The 22587-nt window shown below is 51.1% G+C and overlaps 1 protein-coding gene across 1 annotated transcript in view; it reads right to left on the reverse strand.

Annotated features, from left to right (window-relative positions):
- NEURL4 (neuralized E3 ubiquitin protein ligase 4) overlaps positions 1-20551 on the reverse strand; it is a 48504-nt gene extending 27953 nt beyond the window's left edge. The window contains exons 1-14 of the mRNA XM_015420303.1: positions 20546-20551; positions 19315-19693; positions 16484-16549; positions 15398-15681; positions 11797-11908; positions 11572-11660; positions 11371-11476; positions 9993-10257; positions 9108-9289; positions 7128-7213; positions 6743-6905; positions 4152-4350; positions 2401-2477; positions 713-791 (exon numbers count right to left, since the gene is read on the reverse strand). Of these exons, the coding sequence (XP_015275789.1) occupies positions 713-791; positions 2401-2477; positions 4152-4350; positions 6743-6905; positions 7128-7213; positions 9108-9289; positions 9993-10257; positions 11371-11476; positions 11572-11660; positions 11797-11908; positions 15398-15681; positions 16484-16549; positions 19315-19693; positions 20546-20551 (2093 nt within the window). The remainder of the gene's footprint in view (positions 1-712; positions 792-2400; positions 2478-4151; positions 4351-6742; positions 6906-7127; positions 7214-9107; positions 9290-9992; positions 10258-11370; positions 11477-11571; positions 11661-11796; positions 11909-15397; positions 15682-16483; positions 16550-19314; positions 19694-20545) is intronic.
- Between the last annotated feature and the right edge of the window lie 2036 nt (positions 20552-22587).

Raw genomic sequence — 22587 nt, forward strand, 5'->3', positions numbered from 1 at the left:
TTTGCTGGTTTGCCTACCTTTACTGCGTTCCTTTGCCTGCATGTTATTAAATTACAGTTGTTGTTAGATCTCTTTAATAAAAATAGTTTGTTACTCTGCCTGGGTCCTCAGGCCTCATTCGGTCGCTTACAAGGGGAAACCTACTGGAAAAGGAAGTCGATAAAGGGGTCGGGTGGATGCTCTGGGCCCACCCGAGGAGACCCAGACCAGAATGGTGGCAGCTGGTAGAGAACCTTTCTAGCCGCTGCCCGCGACACCACGCCCCTCGTTTTAAACGGTGGTTTGTGGCTTACGGGGCACTGAAAAAACCGAACAAAATACCTCTGTGGAGGGGACAATGCGAGCTGAAGCTGTAGACCCCCGGGTGCTGGGGCTATACCACAAGCTCTTCTCTGAGTTTTTAAGACAGACAGACAGTTTGGTGTGGTGGTGAAGTGCGTGGACTCTAATCTGGGAGAACCAGGTTTGATTCCCCACTCCTCTGCTTGCAGCTGCTGGATGACCTTGGGCAAGCCATAGTTCTGGTCAGAACTATGAAGGCTGAATGAAGGCTGTCCCAGAGTTCTCTTGAGGACTCAACTTGTATTGTATGTCAGTTCTGTCAAAGACCTTGATTCACCTGCAACTCTGATGATTGCTAATAAAATCCATTAAACGGACTTATCGCGTCCGAGAGTTCCTGTAGAGTCTCACACCTGGCCCTTCCACTCACCTCAGCATCCACGTGTCATAGTCAATGTCCGTCATGGTGTTGGGGAACTCCAGGTCCTCTGGACGGATGGCAGTGACACCTGATGGGGATAAGAAAGGGGATGAGGGAGGAGAAACGAAGCGCCGTTCCATGGAAACAAGCCCTCTTTCGGGGGGGGGGGGTGTTTCAGGCTCTGGGACTCCTCTTCAGGGGCCAGGACATCATTCTATGGGGGCAGACGCTTCCCGGGGTCCTGCCCGCTGAGATCTAGTAGCAAGAGTTTCTGGCATCAGCTGACTACCACGAACCTTGTGGCAACAGCCGGAAGAGCTTTTTCCGTCACAGTCCCGGGCAAGGCTCCCTCTAAGCTGCGGAGTCTTGTGAGCAAAAATTCTACTTTGTGAGCTACTGGCATTAAAGTTGTGAGCGAGCCCTTTGGCTGCTGCATAAATTAGTTTGCTCTGGAGCCATTCCTTCCTGAGCTAAGGCAAAAATGTGTGAGCCAGAGGCTAAAACACTGTGAGCTGGCTCACACTAACTCAGCTTAGAGGGAACACTGGTCCCGGGACTATGGAAATCATCTGCCGTCCACCAGACCTAGGCACTTGGTCCACCTCATGGGCCATGAAAGCCCTTTATGATCTCCTCTTGAGTCTGCCAGTGAAAACTGCTGAGCGTCAGCAGTGCTGCTTCAAATGGCTATTGAGCGTGCTCTTTTGATAGTTAGGCGGCTGTTCCTGCAGTGGCAATATCTCTTCCCAAAGATGCATCTTGGCTCTGAGCGGCCCCTCCTAACGGCTGCCTGTGGCATCCTGCTTACCGGGGAGACTGTTTCTCCTCTAAAACCCGCTCTGTGCACATGAACTTAGTAGATTGCTGCTGCCACCAGGAATTAAACATTCCAAATCTCTCTATTTTGGTAGGATGACCCAGGGTCTGGGCGCTTCAGAGGACTATGTGGCCCTGAGGAAGGACTGTACTGATTGCTGGGATAAGTTTAAACAAATAATGATTTATTTATAAAAGAACCGAATAAGTTTCTGGGTATTTTTGAACTGATGTTGAGGAAGGAAAATATAACTGACAAAGCTTGGCATCACACACACTCTCTCAAACACTAAACTCTGACAGGATTAGACACTCAGTCTAAACTCTCTTGCTCATACAGCCACACAGGCTAAACTCCAACTGTTTCCTCTGTCATACAGACTCTCACACAAACTCTCCACTTACTTTTAAATTATATTTACTATTCTTATGTCCTTAACCTTAGTAAGATCTATATGAACCTTTTAATGGTTGATGAAATATTGATATTTCTTTCTCTTCCATTTTGTATTTTTCTATTAAAATTAAAAAAAAAGAAAAGAAGGGAGCTTTGACTCTTGAAACCCTACAGCTCAAAACCCTTGTGGGTCTCTGAGGTGCAACTCCAATCTAGCCTATTAAACCATGGGGCTGTTTTGAAAACGGATTCAGCACTCTGGGTTGGATCCTGTGGACTTGTTCTGCTAACAACAGTGCTTTTCTGCTGGACGAAAAGACCTGCAGTTAGTCAAACAGGTCCACGGGCTCCAACCATCATTTCTCTAGACTGAAGCCGCCTCAAGTGCCCCATACGGAAAATGCAGGTTAAAAGCACTTCAATTAAATAAGTGATCAAACAGAAGTTTTCTAAACAAAAAAAACCCTGTGTCCCCCCAGCTCACCTGCTTCAATGGAGCCCGACCAGCGATCTACCATCTTCTGAATTGCGATTTCAAACAATTCCCCATCTCGGAGCGGCCTGCAGGGAAACAGGAAGCGGGGGGAGAGGAGATGGACGTATGAACTGGTTTGCGGGATCAGACCAAGAAAACTTCTGCTCTTGCCTGAGGCCCTCGGGACAGTCACAGGACAGCAGAGATGACCCTCTCTGGCTGTCCCCAGCATCCAACTCACACATGCATGCTCCTTCTGAACACGTGCACAAGTTTCCACTCTTAATGCTCTAAAAGTAAGCTGTTGACGGCTCTCAGGCTCTGACAGATACCAAAGTGACCCCACCAGTCCCATGAGACCTCTCAATACAACTCATAGAGGGACTTCTGTGCCCTCTCTTGTCCACTTGGAGATGCCACCCAGTTTAACTGCTCTAGCCTCTGAACATAAGAGAACATAAGAGAAGCCAGCGCTGGATCAGGACAATGGCCCATCCAATCCAACACTCTGTGTCACACAGGGGCCAAAAATACCAGGGGCTATCGGGAGGTCCAGCAGTGGGGCCAGGACACTAGAAGCCCTCCCACTGTTGCCCCACCCCCAAGCACCAAGAAGACAGAGCATCCCTTGCACCAGACTGAGAGTTCCTACCTATACCTTGTGGCTAATAGCCACTGAGGGACCTCTGCTCTTAACACAAGAACATAAGGCAAGCCAATGTTGGATCAGGCCAACGGCCCATCCAGTCCAACACTCTGTGTCACACAGTGGCCAGAAATACCAGGTGCCATCAGGAGGTCCACCAGTGGGGCCAGGACACTAGAACATAAGACAACATAAGAGAAGCCAAATGTTGGACCACCATCCAGTCCAACATTCTGTGTCACACAGGGGCCAAAGATACTAGGTGCCACCAGGAGGTCCAGCAGTGGGGCCTGGACACTTTGATTGGCTGAGAGACATGAACAAAGCTCCACCAAACATTTGGGCTGCTCTCTACCCAACAGCGTTTCGTGCGTCTCGGTGTTTAGTCATGCCGGCCACATGACCACGGAAATGTCTTCAGACAGCGCTGGCTCTTTGGCTTTGAAACGGAGATGTGCACCGCAACCCTAGAGTCGGATTCGACTGGCTTTCGAGCAAGGGAGACCTTGACCTTTACCTTTTACTACCCAATGAAGGGCCCGATTAATGCTGATTGGTGCCGATGGTGTTCCAATCAGCGCCAGAGAAAGACCTGATGAGCAGCAGGCTCCCACAGTTCCAAATGTGCCGGTTTCTGCATCTCTGTCCCAGCAGCCTCTGGTGCATCTTGAACTGTGCTTTGCACCCAACAGTCAGCAGCATCCAATTTAACTGAGCCACTTATGGGTCTTTGCCTTGGCTGGAACATCCTTTTCCCTCCACCTGCCCCCACCCCTTCTTCTGTACCCATAATCCTAACCCGTCAGGAAGAAAAGCAGCTAACAGACCCTTTTAAATAACAACAACAATGGCAAAGAGTTTTAGGACTCTCAAAAGCCTCCTCATCACTTTGTGACAACTTTGTTGTCCCGAATAAAAAGTTTTACTCCGTTCCCGGTTTTTAAACAAGCCACCTGCAGTCTTAATCATCACAGTCTGTTTTCCCACACTCCGAATTGTCTGGCTACCATTACTGTTTTGCAGAGATGTACAGTTTTAGGATTAGCAACACGGAAAGCAAAGGGAAGGGGGGGGGGAACCGGGGGTGTGGCTTGGCTCCTGGCCGTTCACTAACCGGTTGGAGATGACGATGGCATCGTTGAATTCGCTACGGCAATTCTGGCGCAGCGCCGTCCGCCCCCCATTGGTGATGACCGCGTTGTTGCCGTGGAGGTGGTGGAAGCGCAGGTCGCTCCCCGAAGCGACGGAGGACGGGCTGCTGGGAGACAGCTGGTTGTTCCCTTCCGACAGGTCATCCGGAAGAGGGAGAAGATCTGCGGAGGACGCGGCACACATCACAGACGTGCAACACAGTTCCAAAACCTATGGACTATGGTGCTGGAGAAGACTCTTGAGAGTCCCTTGGACTGCAAGGAGATCAAATCAGTCAATCCTAAAAGAAATCAACCCTGATTGTTCCCTGGAAGGCCAGATAATGAAACTGAAGCTCCAATACTTTGGCCACCCAATGAGAAGGGAGCACTCCCTGGAGAAGACCCTGATGCTGGGAAAGACTGAAGGTCAAAGAAGATGGGGACGGCAAAGGATGAGATGGTTAGACAGTGTCATAGATGCAACGAACATGAAGTTGAGCCAACTTCAGAGGACGGCGGAAGACAGGAGGGCCTGGCGTGATCTGGTCCATGGGGTCACAAAGAGTCGGACTCGACTGTGCGACTGAACAACAACAACATGGACCCAGTAAAGGCCCATCTAAATCTGGCTTTTACTGCCAGAGCTCAAATCAAAACAGGACAGGCCACCCCTAAGGGAGAGCGCCGCCATTTGCAGAACGAATGCGCGGAACCCAACTCAGCGTTTCGCCTGATGGCATCAAACAGCGGAAACAACCAAAAGGACTGGCGTCTACCCTTCCTGCGAGACCTGCCCGGCCCCTCACCTCCCCTTTGTTTGCCAAAGTTTCGCCAGGCGCTCTCTGCAGTTGTCAGAATGAGGAACCTGCTTTTTAGAAACCCAAGACTAACAGCTACAGCAGAGCTCCCCAAGGCCCCAAGGCGTGCAGCCTTCAGCAGCGAATTCTCCACTCGTGCGGGGAGCATACGGACGCACAGCACATACCCACCTCCCGCTGTTTTTGATGTCAGAGCCAGAGGGTTTTTTTTTAAAAAAGCCAGAGTCAAGGTGGGTGCATAAAGCCCAGGTGGACGGCACAGTACGGTAAGGAGTGTGGTCAGACTTGCAAACGATTTGCTCGCCGCCCCACGTAAGGCCCCAATCCTAGCAAACAACCCACCGATCCGGCCAGCCCTCTCGTGGAGCTGCCTTCTGCTGAACCAACCCCTGGGGCCACCAACCAAACCCTGGGGCCACCAAAGTCAGCCTTGTCTACTCAGCTCTCTGGGGCCTCACGGAGAGGAAAGTCTCCCCCATCACCTCCTCCCTGGTCCTTTCCCACTGGAGACCCCCGGGACTGACGTTCAGACCTTCTGCAGGCCAAGCGGAGGCTCCTCCACTGAGCCACGGGCCCTCCCCACAAGCATAAGACATGAACACACGAAGCTGCCTCATACTGAATCAGACCCTGGGTCCGTCAAAGACTGTGGGCAAGGGTCAGCGATACAAGATGGGCAGAGATCAGCGGTTAGGCACACCTATCCTGATTTTAGCCCATATTTCCAGACTCTATAAACATCTGGATTGATCAGTAACTCTGATCAATCCAGAATCCAGACCTTTGCACATCCTGCACCTGTGGACATGTTAAAGAGGGTAGCTTTTTAATTATTGCACTATGTAAGCATCCTTAAGATGGCCTCCCTAGAGTATCTGTTTCCCCCGGTTTCTGTACGTGCAAGTCCCAACCTCACCCCACGGTGGGGGGGGGGGGCAGAGTGTGGATAAAATAAACGCTTGCTACCTTGAAATGCAGACTGATTTCTCTACCCTCAAGAGAGAGCTGTCTCCTGTGATTCCTTCAGTAGCCAAAAATGTGTAGGGCCTCCCTAATGCCTTGTAGCCAAACATCCATACCCTAGTCAGATAAGTGAACCCCATCAGTGTGAAATAGGGCATCCAAGCATAGTGAAATGTCGGAGGCCTCCCATGCCTTCCACACTCCTCCACAGCCTGTCATTCAGCTGGGCCTTTTTCAAAAGCCCAGCTCCAACCCGTCCAACCAGAGGATGGTCGTGGTCGGGAGCTCTACCAGTAGTGTCCTCCAATCTGCATTGACCTGGTGTAACAGCCTGTGTGGTCCCTCAGGCTGCCCCACCATCTCATTAGCACATCTGGGATTTGCATCACCCCTTCCAGGCCCCATAGTGATTGCATAGCCATATCAATTTCACTGCCTCCTTGGAACAGCGTTGGAGAGCACATTTAAAGTTAAAGTTTCTCTCTCTCTCTGACAAATAAATATAATTAGCAAACAAAGAAATTTGTTGTTGTTCAGTCGCACAGTCGAGTCCGACTCTTCGATCAATATCTGTTTTTACCTTTTGTTTTTGGTTATTAACTTACGTTAATAAAAAGCGAATTTGCGTATTTCCCAATAAAAACGTGTGTGATATTTGTTCGTGTTTTGCGGCTCCCAGATATCTGACGTTTATTCTGTGTGACTCTTATGTTAAGCAAGTTTGGCCACCCCTGTCCTACGGGATTCTTCTAGCTGGAGATGCCGGGGATTGAACCTGGGCCCCTCCTCACCTGTGTCATCAGCTATGGTCGCCTGGGCCGCTTGCCCGTACAGGTCCACGACAGCGTAGATGTTTGGTGGGACATTCCATGCGGCAGGACCCTGTGCCACCCCGTTGACGAAGAAGTGCAGCGTCCCGTCCTCTTTGCGCACGACACCCACTGTGTCACCTGCCTGAGGAAGGGAAGAGGCCTCCATGAGGAGGGACGGGGAGGAGCATGCATCCGACGTCCAGATGGAGAACGGAGACTGTATTCGGAACCTGCTCCGAGACCGTCCCCTGCAGTGCCCCACCTTAACTCAGCAGAGCATTCCGCTGCAGTTCAGTCCCATGTACCACCCCGCACCAAAACCTCATTTTTACAGGTTCATGTGGCTGCCGTCTCTTGCACTCGCCTTCAGGCGGTCCAGGTTGTGTCCGTATTCATCCAAGATGGTCGTCCCATTGTGCATCACCCCGTTCCCCGTCATCATCCAGGTGCCTGCAGGAGATCAGCCAGAAAGTAGGGCAAGCGTCAGGCGGGAGAGGCCAGGAATCTCTCTGCTCCGTGCACGGGCACCAGTACGGCTGGAGCGAAAGGAGAGGGGGGCACGGGCAGAGGCAAGTGGGGATCTTGACGATGGACAAGGAAGAAGTTGGGGACAGAGAGTTCCAGAGGGGACAGCGATGTGGGAAGAGAGGGAAGGATCTTTGAAACAGATCAAAAGAGTTTTCTCTTTCTTCCACACACGGATCCACCGCTTCCAAGAAGAGACAGGACAGGAAAGCGTCTGCCAACTCCACACACGACCGCTTAGCACAAGCACAGAATGCAGCCCTGACCTGGAAGCTAAGCAGGGTCAGCCCTGTACAGGACTTGGATGGGAGACCACCAAGGAAGTCCAGGGTTGTTCTGCAGAGGCAGGCATTGGCCAACTGCCTCTGCTCGTCTCACGCCTTGAAAACCCTATAGGGTCACCTGTGATTTGATGGCACTTTATACAGACACACACACAGTGTCACCACTTTGTTTTTTAATTGATTTTGTCTACCTGACCATCAAGATGATACTGAGAGTTAGCAGGTTTCCAAAGCTGTGACGGAGAGTAAATGGTTCATGATGTAACCCAGTCTGAGAACCTTGAGTGACAGGGGATTCAAACAGAGTTCTACAGTTGAGAGTGTCAGTTAGAAGTATCAGTTAAGGAATGACGACGGGGAAGGGAGGTTAAGAGAGTGAGAGGATCAAGAAGGGTCCTCATTCAAGCCTCAGGGAAATAGCTCCTACTAAAGGGGGGGATCCCTACCAAGTCTGAGAGAAATAGCTCCTCGTAAAAAGGGGTGATCTCTGTCAAGTGGTTAAGAAAGGATACTGGAACTTGTGTGAATGTTCCTGCCTTTACCAACTGAAGTGTCTGTGAGACAAGGAAGCTTATGCTTGTTTATTGAAGCAGACACTGCCAAGAAATCTCTCTCCTCAGTGTTTAAAGACCTGTCTTTAAGCAGCCATTTGTTTGTGTCAAGATATCTATTGCTGATATTCATATAAATACTTTTATTTATATATTTGTACCTCATTCCTGTTGCCTGTTCACCTCCTAGGTCCTAAACCTGATATCTACCTGACAATTCCCCCTCATAAGTAAAATAAAACAGTTTGTTAGTTTTGAATTGACATCTGCCACTCGTGTGCCATTTTCAAACAAAGACAAAAGCAAGATTTCAGTCAGTCCCTCAGATCCCAAGACTGGGTCAGCATATACACATATACGTTTAAACAGCTGGGTGAGACAGACTGAAAAACAAAGAAGAAAGAAAAGGGTCTGCACAGCCAAGAAGAAAATTAAGCGATCCTGGGGGAATCGTCATATTTGGTGGTAGTGTCATGATCTGAAAATAAAACATTAACCATTTCCATCACAGAAAGCCCTTCTAGATTGTCAGAAGAGGAGGAGGAGGAGGAGGAGATTGGATTTATACCCCGCCCTTCACTACCTAGAGGAGTCTCAGAGCGGTTTACAATCTGAGAGAGCTTTTTCGAGAACTGCTTGTGAGAGAACAGCTCTGAAATAACCTGTGACTGACCCAAGGTCACACCTGCAGCTGCATGGGGAGGAGTGGGGAATCAAACCTGGTTCTCCCAGATTAGAATCCCTAACCACTACACCAAACTGACCTCAAAGTTACAGCAGCAACTCTGGGACAACCACAAAGGAGACCACACAATGAAGATCTGCCACCGCGTCTGCTCCCCTTCTGTCACCCCACCCTTCCCCAGGGAGTGCGGTTAAGTAAATTACCCCACAACTAGTCCCGTTGGTTCAAAACAGCGGCATTCGACGAAGCACTTATTCCCACCACCCCCAGGAGACAACTTTGAGGAGGAGGGGTCTCACCTGACCGCAAGTTGGTCATGGTGGAAGGCAGCTGCAGGTAAGTGGGGTTGTGGGTGGTCACGCCGATCTCAATGGAACCTGCCCACTTGTCCACCATCTTGTCAATGCGCACCTGGAAGACCTCGCCGTTGCGCAGCGGCCGGTTGCTTAAGACCACTCCGTGGTTGAAATCATCTGTGGCACTGCTCAAGTAGGAGAGACACGAGAGCTCCGTTACTGTGGTGGGGAGTGCTGTTTGCACACGGGCCTGTCAAAACAGAACTGCCCTAGGGCTGAAGCACACAGGTGTGGACTGCCAGGGCTGGCACGATGGGCACACAGACCCTCAGCGGAGGCCACGAACCTGAGTGTCACCCTCCCCGTAAACCTCCCCCTGCCATTGACGAAGCTGTTGCGTTGTCATGGAATGGCCACGAACATTCTAACCAGAGCGAAGGTGCGAGCAACCGAGCTGCTTCTGCAAGGGCAGCAAAACTTAGTTTGGCCGGCAGAGCACCTCGCACAGGACCTGCGCCAACAGGACATGTTTCCTGCTGGCAGAAGTGGAGAGAAAGAAAAGAGGGTGGGGCTAAGAGAAGGCAGCAGGCGGCGAACGCGTATATGAAGCTGCCTTATACCGGGTCAGGCACCGGCCCCATCAACGGCAGCGCTGCCCACTCGGACTGGCAGCATCTCTCCAGCGTCTCGAGCAGAGAAAGGTCCTTACCTACTGCCTGGTCCCTTTTAACCGGAGGTGCTGAGGACGGGAGCTGAGACCCTCTTCGTGACAAGCAGATGCTCTGCCCCTGAGCCACGGCCCCTCTCCTCCCCCGATAAAGGGCTGCAGGTCTCCAGCATAAGATATTTCTCTTAGCCGGAGGCCTTGAAGATACTGAGGATGCATACTGGGGCCGTAGAGCGGTCCGTCCCTCGTTGATGATGGCGGCCTTCTGCCCACAGTTTGGGTGGAAAAGCAGGCGCTCCGGCTCCGGCTCACTCCCAGCATCGATGGCGCGGCGCCCCACGTCTGGCGACAGGGCCCTCATGATGGCGTTGTTACGCCGGAGGCGGTCACTGTGGTTATGGTTGTGCACGATGGTGACCTTCACAGCCATGCCATAAAGGTCTACCACACCATAAACCACCAGGGGAGTCAGGTTGGTGGCCACACCTGGAAGAAAGGGGAAAGTGAACAGATGGTTACTCGTTTCCACCGAAGGGCAAAGTAACGCCTGTGTGGCCCAAAGATACCAACTGGGCACACAAGGCCTGTGGATTCCTGTCCTCTTCCAAGGGTCGTTTGCTATGGCTTCTAGCCTATATCATCTTCATCTTTCATCACAAAGACCACAATCTTGTCCTCCTTTCATAAGAACATCAGAAGAGCCCTTGCTGGGTCAGACCAGGGAGGGTCCATCTAGTCCAGCATCCTGTCTCACACAGTGGCCGGCCAGTTCCTCTGGAGGGCCAGCAACAGGGCAGAGAGGCCGAGGCCTTCAAAAGAACATCAAGAGAGCCCTGCTGGGTCAGACCAGTGGTCCATCTAGTCCAGCATCCTGTCTCACCCAGTGGCTGACCAGTTTCTCTGGAGGGCCAACAGCAGGGCACAGAGGCCAAAGCCTTGACAAGAACCTCAGAGGAGCCCTGCTGGATCAGACCAGTGGTCAATTTAGTCCAGCATCCTGTCCCACACAGTGGCCAACCAGTTCCTCTGGAGAGCATATGGACCAAGGCTTTCCCCTGATAAGAACATTAGAAAAGTCCTGCTGGAATCAGACCAATGGTCCATATAGTCCAGCCTCCTATCCCACACAGTGGCCAACCGCTGGTGGGCCAGCCACAGGGCACAGAAGCCAAGGCCTTCCCCTAATGTTGCCTCCTGGCACTGGGATGCAAAGGTTTATTGTCTCTGAAAGTGAAGGTTCTCTTCAGTCACCATGGCTAGTAACCGCTGACAGATGTCTCCTCCATTAATCCATCCAACCTCCCTTTAAAGCTGTCTATGCCTGTGGCCATCGCTACTCCTCTGGCAGCAAATTCCGTTTTAATCACTTGTTGTGTAAACAGTCGTCTGCAGTGGGTCTCTTCCCAGGGCCACTGTGGTTACGGGAGTTGTCGATCCAAAACCAAATCTTACGAGGCCAAGCCCTCCGTGCCTTGCTCCCTGCCGATTAAAACCCACAGCCTCCTACTCCTCCTCCTCCTTGCCCGCCCGCCCATTCTTTTGTGGCCCCGGCAGCATCTCTGGAGCCCTGCAGGATCCACGTTTCTCAACCCCACTGACCTTGATCGATACCATTGATGTAAAAATGAAGGGCATTGTTGGACTTCCGGGTCAGACCGATATGGTCTCCCTCCTGCGGAAGCAGAGAGGAAGTGTGAGCAGAGTTCTGGGGAAACAAGAAAGGGAGAAGGGCCCCGTTCTGGGGTGGATGGTGGTCGGGGTGGAGCAGCCACACACACACACGCGGAAGGGCTTACTCACCTGCAGCTCGTCCAAGCTGAACTCGCAGTATTCCCTCCGCGTCCCCTTGCCGTTGGTCAGGATGCCGCAGCCGCTCATCATGATGGTTCCTTGGGGAGAGAACAGGGACGGGGTCGAGGAGACGGACTGGCGGCCGGCAGGAGTCCCTTCCCAGTCTCTGCGCCGCAGCTCCGGGCCAGAGCGGATGCCATCTCCCCGCCCTCTCCCTGCGGGCAGGTACGTTACCTGAGCGCAAGTTAGTCATGGTGGCCGGGTACTCCAGGTTGTTGGGGTTGTGCGTGGTCACGCCGATTTCTATGGATCCCGACCATTTGTCCACCAGCTTGTCAATTCGGATCTGGAACAAGAGGCCAAGGACCTGTCTCCCGCCGCTTCAGATACAAGAGCTCCCCACCCCCAGCATGCAACGCGGGAATCCGTTCTCTCTCTGTTCAGATTTTACTGAAGTCGGGTCCATTGTGTTAAGAGTATCCGACACGACCTGAAGTGATTCCGAATAACTTAAAAATCTTTAATTTTAGTACAGCTGTGTAAAATTGATAAGATGTACCGTCTGGGGTTGCTTCGTTCCTATAGATTTGGTGTCCGTTGACTTGTAATGATAATTTGTAAAGTTAGCAGAATGTATAATTTGTAAAGTTAGCAGAATGTATTATATGTATTGACCCCACTTTGAATCCTGTATATCTTCTCTCCTCCCACCCTTAAGGTTAGTTCTGACACTGAACGTACGCACAGATGACCTGCCTTTACAATACTCGATAAACTCGAACCTGCTGAAGGAACGTTGTTGGGGATGGATTGTTGTGGGACTCTGACAGTCCACCCTCCCTCGAACAACTCTGCTGAGGATGAAAAAGCCAGGAAGGATGCACAGGCATCAGGGCTATCTTTGGGCAGGAACGCACAGGAACGGAGTTCCGGCTGGCTCCCAAGTTGGCCACGCCCAGCAGGAACTCATTAGCATAATAGGCCACACCCAACAGCAGAAACTCATTAGGATTGGCTACATTAGGGGTGTGTGGCCTAACATGCAAAGGAGTTCCTGCTACAAAAAAGCCCTGGGTTTTGACCACAAACAAGGTAAACAGAATGAGAAGCAAATGGTGGGTGTGGCTGGATGACCACACTTCTGGTAACATGGGGGTGTGGCCTAATGTGGTAATGAGCTGTGCTGTCAGGGGTGTGGCCCAATATGCTAATGAGTTCCTGCTGGGCTTTATCTACAAAAAAAAAGCCCTGCACAGGCTGAATTTCCCACGAGAGAACAGAAGCTCAACAGGCTGCCTTTGCTTGGATCAGGCCTCGGGTCAGGGGCGGGTCCACTTGTACCTCACACCAGCTGCGTATCAGGAAGGCAGGCTGCGCTGCAAGAAACCAGTCTCACGAGACAAAAGGGGGGGACCTGAACAGGGACCTGCTCTCACTCTTCAGTGCACAGGCCCGGGTGGTGTGGTCAGGGGTCATTTCGTAGAAAAAGAGGTGCAGGAGCGCATTAGCATAACTTATTAGCATAAATTATTTGCATATGCCACACACCCTGACATCACCGGAAGTGTGTCAGAAGGCAACACCCACCGCTCAGGCTCCCCTGGACTGTTTTGGATTGCTAGCTATTTAGGGGGGGGGGACGTGCAGATCTGCCCTCACAGAGGAGGGAGAGCTCGTACCTGAATAAAACTTGGTCTTAAAGGTGCCACTGGACTGTTTTGGATTGCTAGCTATGGGGGGGGGGGGCGCGCAGATCTGCCCTCAAAGAGGAGGGAGAGCGTGACACTGAAGCGGGCCGGGGGGGAGGGGCTCTGCAACTTACCTGGCTGCTTCTTGCTCCTTGTGGCCTGACTGAGGGCTGCTGGGAGCAGCGGGTGGGGCTTGTTGCATGTGCCCGCCCCCTGGGCTCCTTACTGCTGGAGCTCCGCTCTTGTGCGCTCCCGCAGGAAATGACCCCTGGGTGTGGTAGTTCAGAGTGCTGGGCTGCAACTGGGAGGTCTAGGTTATAATCCCTACTCAGCCATGACCTTGGCCGCTTCCTGCCTTCCACCAGGCAAGGCTGTTCCAAGATTGACATAGAGGCTTTGTGGAGGAAAAGCATTATACCCGTGTCTGTCACAGACAGGCCTGAGGGCTAGACTATGAGCTTCACAGGCACTGAAAGAGCACAGCGCAGCCCCAGGAACCCATTTCAAACGCCAGTTTAAGCAAGAAGAAGCGGAGCATGTGCAAAGTTCATCTCCCTCTGCATAACGGCAGCCTACCCCCATGTACCGGATGCCGTCACCACCAAGCCTGTTCACACGCATCACAATCTATGCCGCAAACATGTTGCTTGACTTCCACCCTTGAGTGCTGAAAACCAGCTATTCATAAGAATTTTATATAATACTTTATCTTATTGGAAGAAAACTGGAACGAGACACAGATGCTCATGATACATTCCGGCACATTATGGGGTGGAAGGCCAGCAGCAGGGGAAGACTGCTGTCCTTACGTCCAGCTCGTGTGCTTCCCAGGGCATGTAGTGACGGCCACAGGCACAGACAGCTTCAAAAGGGGATTAGAAAGATTAATGGAGGAGAGGTCTATCCCTGGCTGCTAGCCGTGGTGAATAAAGGGAGCCTCCAAGTTCAGAGGCAGTCAACCTCCAATCCCAGAGCCAGGAGGCAGCATCAGGGGAAGGCCTCGGCCCCTCGGCCCTATTGTTGGCCCACCAGGGGAACTGGCTGGCCACAGGGTGAGAGAGGATGCTGGAATAGATGGTCCGCTGGTCTGATCCGGCAGGGCTCTTCTGACGTTCATCTGGCGGACCACTTTGAGAAAGAAGATGGAAGAGAAAGAGGACCTTTGTCCCTGACACACCAGCTCTCACTCCCCAAAGGGACTTTTCTTTCTTTCTTTCTTATTATATTCTTTATTTTTTTAGTATCGTAGAAAAAGAGGTGCAGGAGCGCACAACATGAGAAATATAACTTGGTGAAGTCATCTCATGAAGTTACTCAGTGAGCATTAACTGCAGATAGGTGCGTAGCCAGAAAATTTTGGTGGATGGAGCAGGTGAGCGGGGAACTTAATTAGATTACTAATTAGATTAGTTTCCTGGGGAAGGTCCCTTAGGGGCCTTCCCTTCACTTCCAAAGCTGCCCTGCCCCTTCTGGCCAGTTTCACTGGGGTCCAGTCCAATGTTCCCTCTAAGCTGAGTTAGTGTGAGCTAGCTCACTGGTTTTCAGCCTCCAGCTCACACATTTTTGCCTTAGCTCAGGAAGGATGGGGCTCCAGAGCAACCTAATTTATGCAGCAGCCAAATTGCTTACTCACAACTTTAATGCCAGTAGCTCACAAAGTAGAGTTTCTGCTCACAAGACTCCACAGCTTAAAGGGAGCATTGGTCCAGTCAGCTGTTAGGTTTACCAGCTGATTGGAGGGGAGTGAAACTGACCAGAAGGGGGGCGGGGCTACTTCCCTTTCCTTCCCCAGCCTCTCCTTCGCTGCAGGGGGCTGGGGAAGGAAAAGGAAAAGGAAGCTGCCCATCCACTTCTGGTCAGTTTCACTCCTGGGGGGAGGGATCAGCTGTTAAACCTAACAGTTGATCCATGGCAGTGAAACTGACCAGAAGTGGATGGGCATCTTCCCTGAAGAGCCAGCAAGGCCATGGAGGGGCAGGGTTAAGGAGTGCAGCGCAGTGGGGGGAGGGTCTGGGGGGGTCTGGCATTCTCCCAGGGTGGGGCAGGGCTCATCCCTGGCGGGGCACTGCCCCCAAACGCCCTGCTGTGGTTATGGGCCTGACTGCAGAACAGTGTGTGGGGGGGTCATTTCTGCATTTCTCGCTCACCTCAAACATCTCGTTGTCGCGCAGCGGGCGGTTGGTCATGACGACGCCATTGTTGAACTCGTCCAGGGGGCGCCGCCGCTCGGCCGTCTTGTTGTTGTTGCTGAGCTTGATGAGGGTCCCGCACTTCTCGTGGAAGAGGAGGGCGTCGTTGGAGGTCATGGGCGGGGCCCCGCAGGGGGCCGAGTCCGAGGGTGGGCTGCCCAGGCTGACGTTCAACAGGTTCCCGTTGTAGGCCGACAAGATGGCGTTGCTCACCACCTCGGAGAGCTCCATGCTGGAAAAGCCTGTGGGAAGGAAGGCCAGAGGAAAGGCACAGAAGCTCCCGGGGCGATGGGAAGGCTGGCCCTCCACCTCACATCCCAGAATGCTCGGCGGCCTCAGGACTGCTCGATTCAAGACCAGTAGCATCTTAGAGACCACCAAGGTTTTGAGGGTATGAGCTTTCAAGAATCAAAGCTCCCTTCGCCAGATATCAAAAGCTTGTTGGTTTCTAAGATGCTCGTGGAGTCGAATCTGGCTGTTCTACTGCAGGTCAAGGGTGAACAATCACGACCTAATCAGAGAACAAACGTAAAGAAAACAGTCGTGAGAGTCTGACCCACAGATCAAGCCTTCAACAAGACTTGAAAAGAAGATCCTTTCTGTATATTATGCTCAACAAGCACGACAACACAATAGACAAATTCCTTCAGATCGTAAGAAAACCCTAGTGTAAAAATACATCCTCGACGTCGTCTCCGGATTATATAACAATGTTTCAAAACTGGCTCTTCCTCAGGAAATATCAGAGTAGTACAAAAGCTCTCTTGCTCGTAAAGTGCTTTACAAAATGTCATGAGAGATAATGCACTCAGATAGGACGCTGCACTTAATAAGTATTCAGGCTCAAATAGGCTGCTAAGCTTCTAATGGATCCCAGGCATTTCTGCCACCTTTTGCCCTGCCCTGTGATGGGATCTTGCATGGTACGAACCCCCCAAAAGTAGCACCAGCAGCAGCCTCACGTGCATACAGCGCCACCCCGGTCTCTCCACTCAGATATCCCACTTGGTCTTGGGGGAACAGGAGAAGAAGGGGGACGCTTACCATTCTCTGACTCCAGACTGTTGGGGAACTTATCAGGCCGGTTCTGATTGCAAGGGAGGTCCAGCACTGCAGAGCAAAGGCAGCAGAGGAAGAAACGAGAATCCTGTCAAGATGGCTGAGCAGGTTCACCAATCCCTAGGCCCAGACCAACGGGTCCCTCCCCCACAACTGCAAATTCACAATGATACGTTGCCTGCCTCTCCCACCAACGCTCCCTCTAAGCTGTGGCGTCTTGTGAGCAAAAACTCTACTTTGTGAGCAACTGGCATTAAAGCTGTGAGTGAGCGATTTGGCTACCGCATGAATTATTTGCTCTGGAGCCCCATCCTTCCTGAGCTAAGGCAAGAATGTGTGAGCCAGAGGTTAAAAAACTGTGAGCTAGCTCACACTAACTCAGCTTAGAGGGAACACTGTCTCCCATCCCCAGGCTCATGAAGATCACGCACACTCAAGAGGGCTAGATGGTGCTGGCCGCCGGCTCCCAGAGGAGGCAAGCGCCCCCGCCCCCAGCATCACTAGCCAATCTCACCTGATCCCAGATCTAGTGATCAGGCTGACTCAGCGAAAACCTCCCAGTGAGTCATCCCAAAATAACATGGTACGGAGAGGCTCCACTGTATCCCTCAACACCCCCCTATGTCAGGCGCTGAGGAAAGGGGGAGCCAGTCTGGTGTAGTGCTTAAGTGTGCGGACTCTGATCTGGGAGAACCGGGTTTGATTCCCCACTCCTCCACTTGCACCTGCTGGTGTGACCTTGGGTCAGTCACAAGCTCTGGCACAGCTGTCCTTGAAAAAGAGCAGTTTGTGTCAGAGCTCTCTCAGGCCCACCCACCTCACAGGGTGTCTGTTGTGGGGAGGGGAAGGGAAAGGAGTTTGTAAGCCGCTCTGAGACCCCAAGTGAAGGGTGGGGTATAAATCCAATCTCCTCTTCTTCTTCTTCTACCTCAAGATCAAACAGAGGAAGCAGGAGGCCTCCTACCCCACAAACTAGAGATGGATGATTTCTGGAACTTTGAAGCCACATGGGGAAAAAATAGAATTCTTTCTTTTTTAAACTGATTCAATAACACACGATGCATCATTTAGCAACTCTGCATATAAAATAGTACTCATTGGCACACTTATGGAACGTAGAAGAATACATGTCTTTGTCTTCTGTAAGAGAAGTTGTAATTATACCCCCTACTTGAGAACAGGGTGCAAACGGCTGCATCCAGTGCCACGAGTATCTTAATTTCTGCCATCGGAGAGGTACGGGTGAAAGCTGAAGACAAAAGCAATTTCTGCAGTAAACAAAGGCAGTGTGTCATTTGGAAAGAAACATTCCCATGGTGGTGGAAAGTGCATTAGTCTTTCAGCCAGCTAATGGCAGCCCTGTAGGGTTTCCAAGACGGGAGACAAACAGAGGTGGTTCGCCATGGTCTGCCTCTGGGTAGCAACCCTGGACTTCCTTGGCGGTTTCCCACCTGAGGACTAACCAGTGCTGACCCTGCTTAGCTTCCAAGATCTGATGAGATCAGGTTAGCCTGGGCCACCCAAATCAGGGCAAACTCTTCCATACAATCCCAATATGTATGACTATCTGCATATTTGGACATTAAGCAGAAGTCCCTCAGTGGCTGTTAGCCACAAGGTATAGATAGGAACTCTCGGTCCAGGGCAGGTGATGGCCTGTATTTTTGGTGCGGGGGGGGGCAACAGTGGGAGGGCTTCTAGTGTCCTGGCCCCACTGCTGGACCTCCTGATGGCACCTGGTATTTTTGGCCACTGTGTGACACAGAGTGTTGGACTGGATGGGCCTTTGGCCTGATCCAACATTGGCCTCTCTTATGTTCTTATATGGAGCAGAGGTCCATCAGTGGTTATAGATAGGGGCTCTCGGTCTGGGGCAAGGGATGCTCTGTCTTCTTGGTGCCTGGGAGGGTGGGCAACAGTGGGAGAGGTCTTCTAGTGTCCTGGCCCCACTGCTGGACCTCCTGATGGCACCTGGTATTTTTGGCCACTGTGTGACACAGAGTGTTGGACTGGATGGGCCATTGGCCTGATCCAGCACTGGCTTCTCTTATGTTCTCAAACTTCTTAACACTGAAAGCACAGGTCCTTAATAATATATCGATGGTTACAAAAATTATTAATTTTTAAAAATCTTGGAATGGCTACGTATAAGAAAAAGAAATGAAGAAGAGATTGGATTTATACTCCGCCCTTCACTACCCAAAGGAGTCTCAGAAAACTCCTTCCCCTCCCCCTCCCCACAACAGACACCCTGTGAGGTAGGTGGGGCTGAGAGAGCTCTGACAGAAACAGCTCTTTTTCAAGGACAGCTGTGCCAGAGCTACCGCTTGCCCAAGGTCATCCAGCAGGCGCAAGTGGAGGAGTGGGGAATCAAACCGGTTCTCCCAGATTAGAGTCCGCCCACTTAACCACTACACCAAACTGGTGTAACTACAGTACACGCAAGTATTACTGTTACCTTATGCTGTAGATCATCTTAAAAATTTTCATACTACAGTTTTTGTCTTTCATTTCACTTATTTTTAAAAACATTTCCTTGGAGCTTTTTATTTCTTTTCTTTTGCAGTGGTACCTACAATTTCCCATGGTTTCTGTTGGAAAAATTGCCCCCCCCCCTGTATTTTTCCAGGACTTGACCTCTTTAGATTGATCCTCCATTGAGCGGGGGGGGTTGGACAAGATGGCCAATAGGGCCCCTTCCCACCCTGTGATTCTACGCTCTCTAGCCCAAGCCATCCCAACAGAGGTATCCGTCCAGCAGATGTCTGACACACCCACAACTCCACCCCTTTCTCTTGCTGCTCACACAAAAGTACCTTCATCCTGTGGCGCTCCTTCTTCTGCCTCCTCCGCGCTGCTCGGCACCACTGTGATCTGGGTGCACTTGCCGTATAGATCGACGACCGCCCAGACACGGTGGGGGATACCAGTCGCTGCCACGCCGCAGTCCTGCCCGTTGACCCAGAGCCGCAGCTCCCCATTGGCCGTGCGCTGGATGCCCACCCGATCGCCCTCGCCCAGCTGATCCAGGTCTTGCCCGTACTCCTCCAAGATGGAACGCCCATCCCGCAGCACAGAGCAGCCGGAGATGATCCAGGAGCCACCCTTCAGGCCTGTGGCGCTGCTGGGGAAGTCCAAAAGGTTGGGGTCCAAGGCTGTCACCCCAATCTCAATGGAGCCACTCCAGGAATTCACCTGTGGGGAAAGGGGCACGGTAATTCAGTGTCAGAATTGGGCTCTGCTGATTGTCATGTTGACTAATGTTTTCTTTTGTTTCTGTCTTTGTCGTTCTCTTTCCTTTTCCCCCAACCATTTGGTCTTGACCCTTGCCAGCCCTCTCTGCCATAAAGATTCCGAGGGATGGGAGGGGGAGTAGGTGTGAATGCCATACATCTGTATGTGTGTATGCGGGTGTCAAGTTAGCTTTGCTGGTAACAAACGAGCCCCAGGAGACTCTCATCCTTGAAGAAACATCTGTTGCTAGATAATAAACTTCGTAGTGCGGGGTAGTATGCAGGGGGAGTGAAAGAGGGTGGGGGAGTGAATGCCCGCTGCATGACCATTGCATTATGGGACACTGATCTATTACCTATGCAATGCCTAACCCTTGATCTATTCCTTAGTCTGAACAAGAGATCTCTCTTGTGCACATCTAAATCTCTGTTTCTAATAAAGCTTTCATGAAAAGACTATTAGGCCGAGAGTGGATTGACTCAAGGGTCTGAGATTCAGCAGAGACAGACCAACAGTGCCTCCAACAGCAGGGAAAAGTTAAAACTTTCTTGAACACACAGAAGTCAGATTTCTAGTTAATTACGAAGACACTGGAGCTGATGGTAGTTACTTATTGGACAGTACTCTCCATGTGCACAGAGGTACTTATTACTCCCCATCTCCTTGGGCTGACCTCTTGAAGCAGAGAAAAGGAGAGTGCTTGTCTATACAACACAACCCTCCAACATACATGCAACCCTCCACAGGGCCTACAAGACGGAGCTCTTCCACCAGGCCTTCAACTAAGGAGCCACCTTCACTACTACGACCAACAATCATCGTTATAGATCCTGGCCCTTAATTTTAACATCTGGCCTGTGCTGCCGCGTGACTTAGGAAGATCGCCAAGCTGAAAACCGTTGTCTGTATGCACCCTTCAGTACGCCATTTGAAGTATCTAATGAAATACGCCCAGCTCTTTATGATTTCAGGATTTTACGAATCTATTTGTAATTGAATTGTTCAAATGTTTTTATATGGATTTTAATGGTGATCTGTGTACCAACCAACGGAAGCCACCCTGAGCCAGTTTCCGGAGAGGGCGGGGTACAAATTAAATAAATAATAACAATAACAACATGGAGGGGTTTTTAAAGACCCTGTGGAGAAACAGCCCCACAGTCAATGCACCAGAGATGGGTCAAACTCTCTCCATTAGCGACAGGGCTTTCTTTCATTCCTCTTTCAACCCCCCTCCCAGCAATCTTTGTGAATTATGAGCTACCCAGGAGTATTAAGATCTGGCCAGAATTTGCTGAGATGAGACAGGATAAGGAAGAGTATATTGCCAAGTGGTCCCGAACAATATTCCCTCTAAGCTGTGGAGTCTTGTGAGCAAAAATTCAACTTTGCGAGCTCCTGGCATTAAAGTTGTGAGCGAGTGATTTGGCTACTGCATAAATCAGTTTGCTCTGGAGCCACATCGTTCCTGAGCTAAGACAAAAATGTGTGAGCCGGAGGCTAAACAACTGTGAGCTAGCTCACACTAACTCAGCTTAGAGGGAACACTGGTCCCGAAATACCCATATCCTGCAGGATCTGACCATAGTGAGCCCCTCTAGACATGGGCCCATATGACACACTGCCTTCTACCGTGCCTGACCCTTAGTCTGCAGAGCTCTCCAGCAGAGAAAGGTCCTTCCCAGCATCACTCACCTGAGAGCCTTTACTAAGGATGTTGGAAACCAATGCTCCCGGCTAAGCTATGGAGTCTCGTGAGCAAGAATTCTACTTTCTGAGCTCCTGGCATTAAAGTTGTGAGTGGGCAATTTGGCTACTGCATAGTTTGCTCTGGGGCCATCCTTCCTGAGCCAAGACAAAAATGTGTGAGCCAGAGGCTAAAAAACTGTGAGCTGGCTCACACTAACTCATCTTAGAGGGAACACTGACTGAACCTGGGACTGTCGTGCACACAGCATAGGAGCTCTGCTCCTGAGCTACAGCCTCCACGTATTTATTTTTCATTTACATTATTTATACTCTGCCTTTCTCACTGACACTCAAAGTGTTTTACATAGAATAAGTCAAATTGTGGGAGGGGCCACGGTGAAGAGGAAGAGCATCTACTTAACATGCAGAAGGTCCCAGGTTCAATCCCCGGCATCTCCAGTTAAAATGATCAGGCAGTAGGTGATGGGAAAGACCTCTGTGCCTGAGACCCAGGAGAGCTGTAAAGAAGGGCCACGGCTCAGTGGCAGAGCCTCTGCTTGGCATGCAGAAGGCCCCAGGTTCAATCCCCGGCATCTCCAGTTAAAAAGGACCAGACAGCAGGTGATGGGAAAGACCTCTACCTGGGACCTTGGAGAGCTCCTGCTGGTCAGAGTAGACAATACAGACCTTAATGGACCAAGGATCTATTTGGGGCTGTGGCTCAGTGGCAGAGCCTCTGCTTGGCATGCAGAAGTTCCCAGGTTCGATCCCCAGCATCTTCAGTTAAAAAGGACCAGACAGCAGGTGATGGGACCCTGGAGAGTTGCTGCCAGTCTGAGCAGACAATACTGACATGGATGGACCAAGGATCTGATACAGTATAAGGCAGTTTCATGTGTTCAAACACAACCCACAGGACAGGTCATCGAAGGAACAGTAAAATCGGACTACACAAATTTGAAAACAACCAGAAATCTCAAGCAGAGCTGGAAACAAAACATAAGCATGTAAACATGATACAGCAACCGTGTGGGTCACTTCCCCCCCCCAAAAAAAATTAGAATGACACATTCCAAAAGCACAGTACAGCCTCTATTTTCCTCACAGTGTCAACATTCAAGAAATTTACACTCCAGTGGCACCCTGAAGACCAACAAAGGTTCATT

This window comes from Gekko japonicus, unplaced genomic scaffold (genome assembly GCF_001447785.1).
Source record: "Gekko japonicus isolate JY-2015 unplaced genomic scaffold, Gekko_japonicus_V1.1 scaffold336, whole genome shotgun sequence".
Taxonomy (NCBI): domain Eukaryota; kingdom Metazoa; phylum Chordata; class Lepidosauria; order Squamata; family Gekkonidae; genus Gekko; species Gekko japonicus.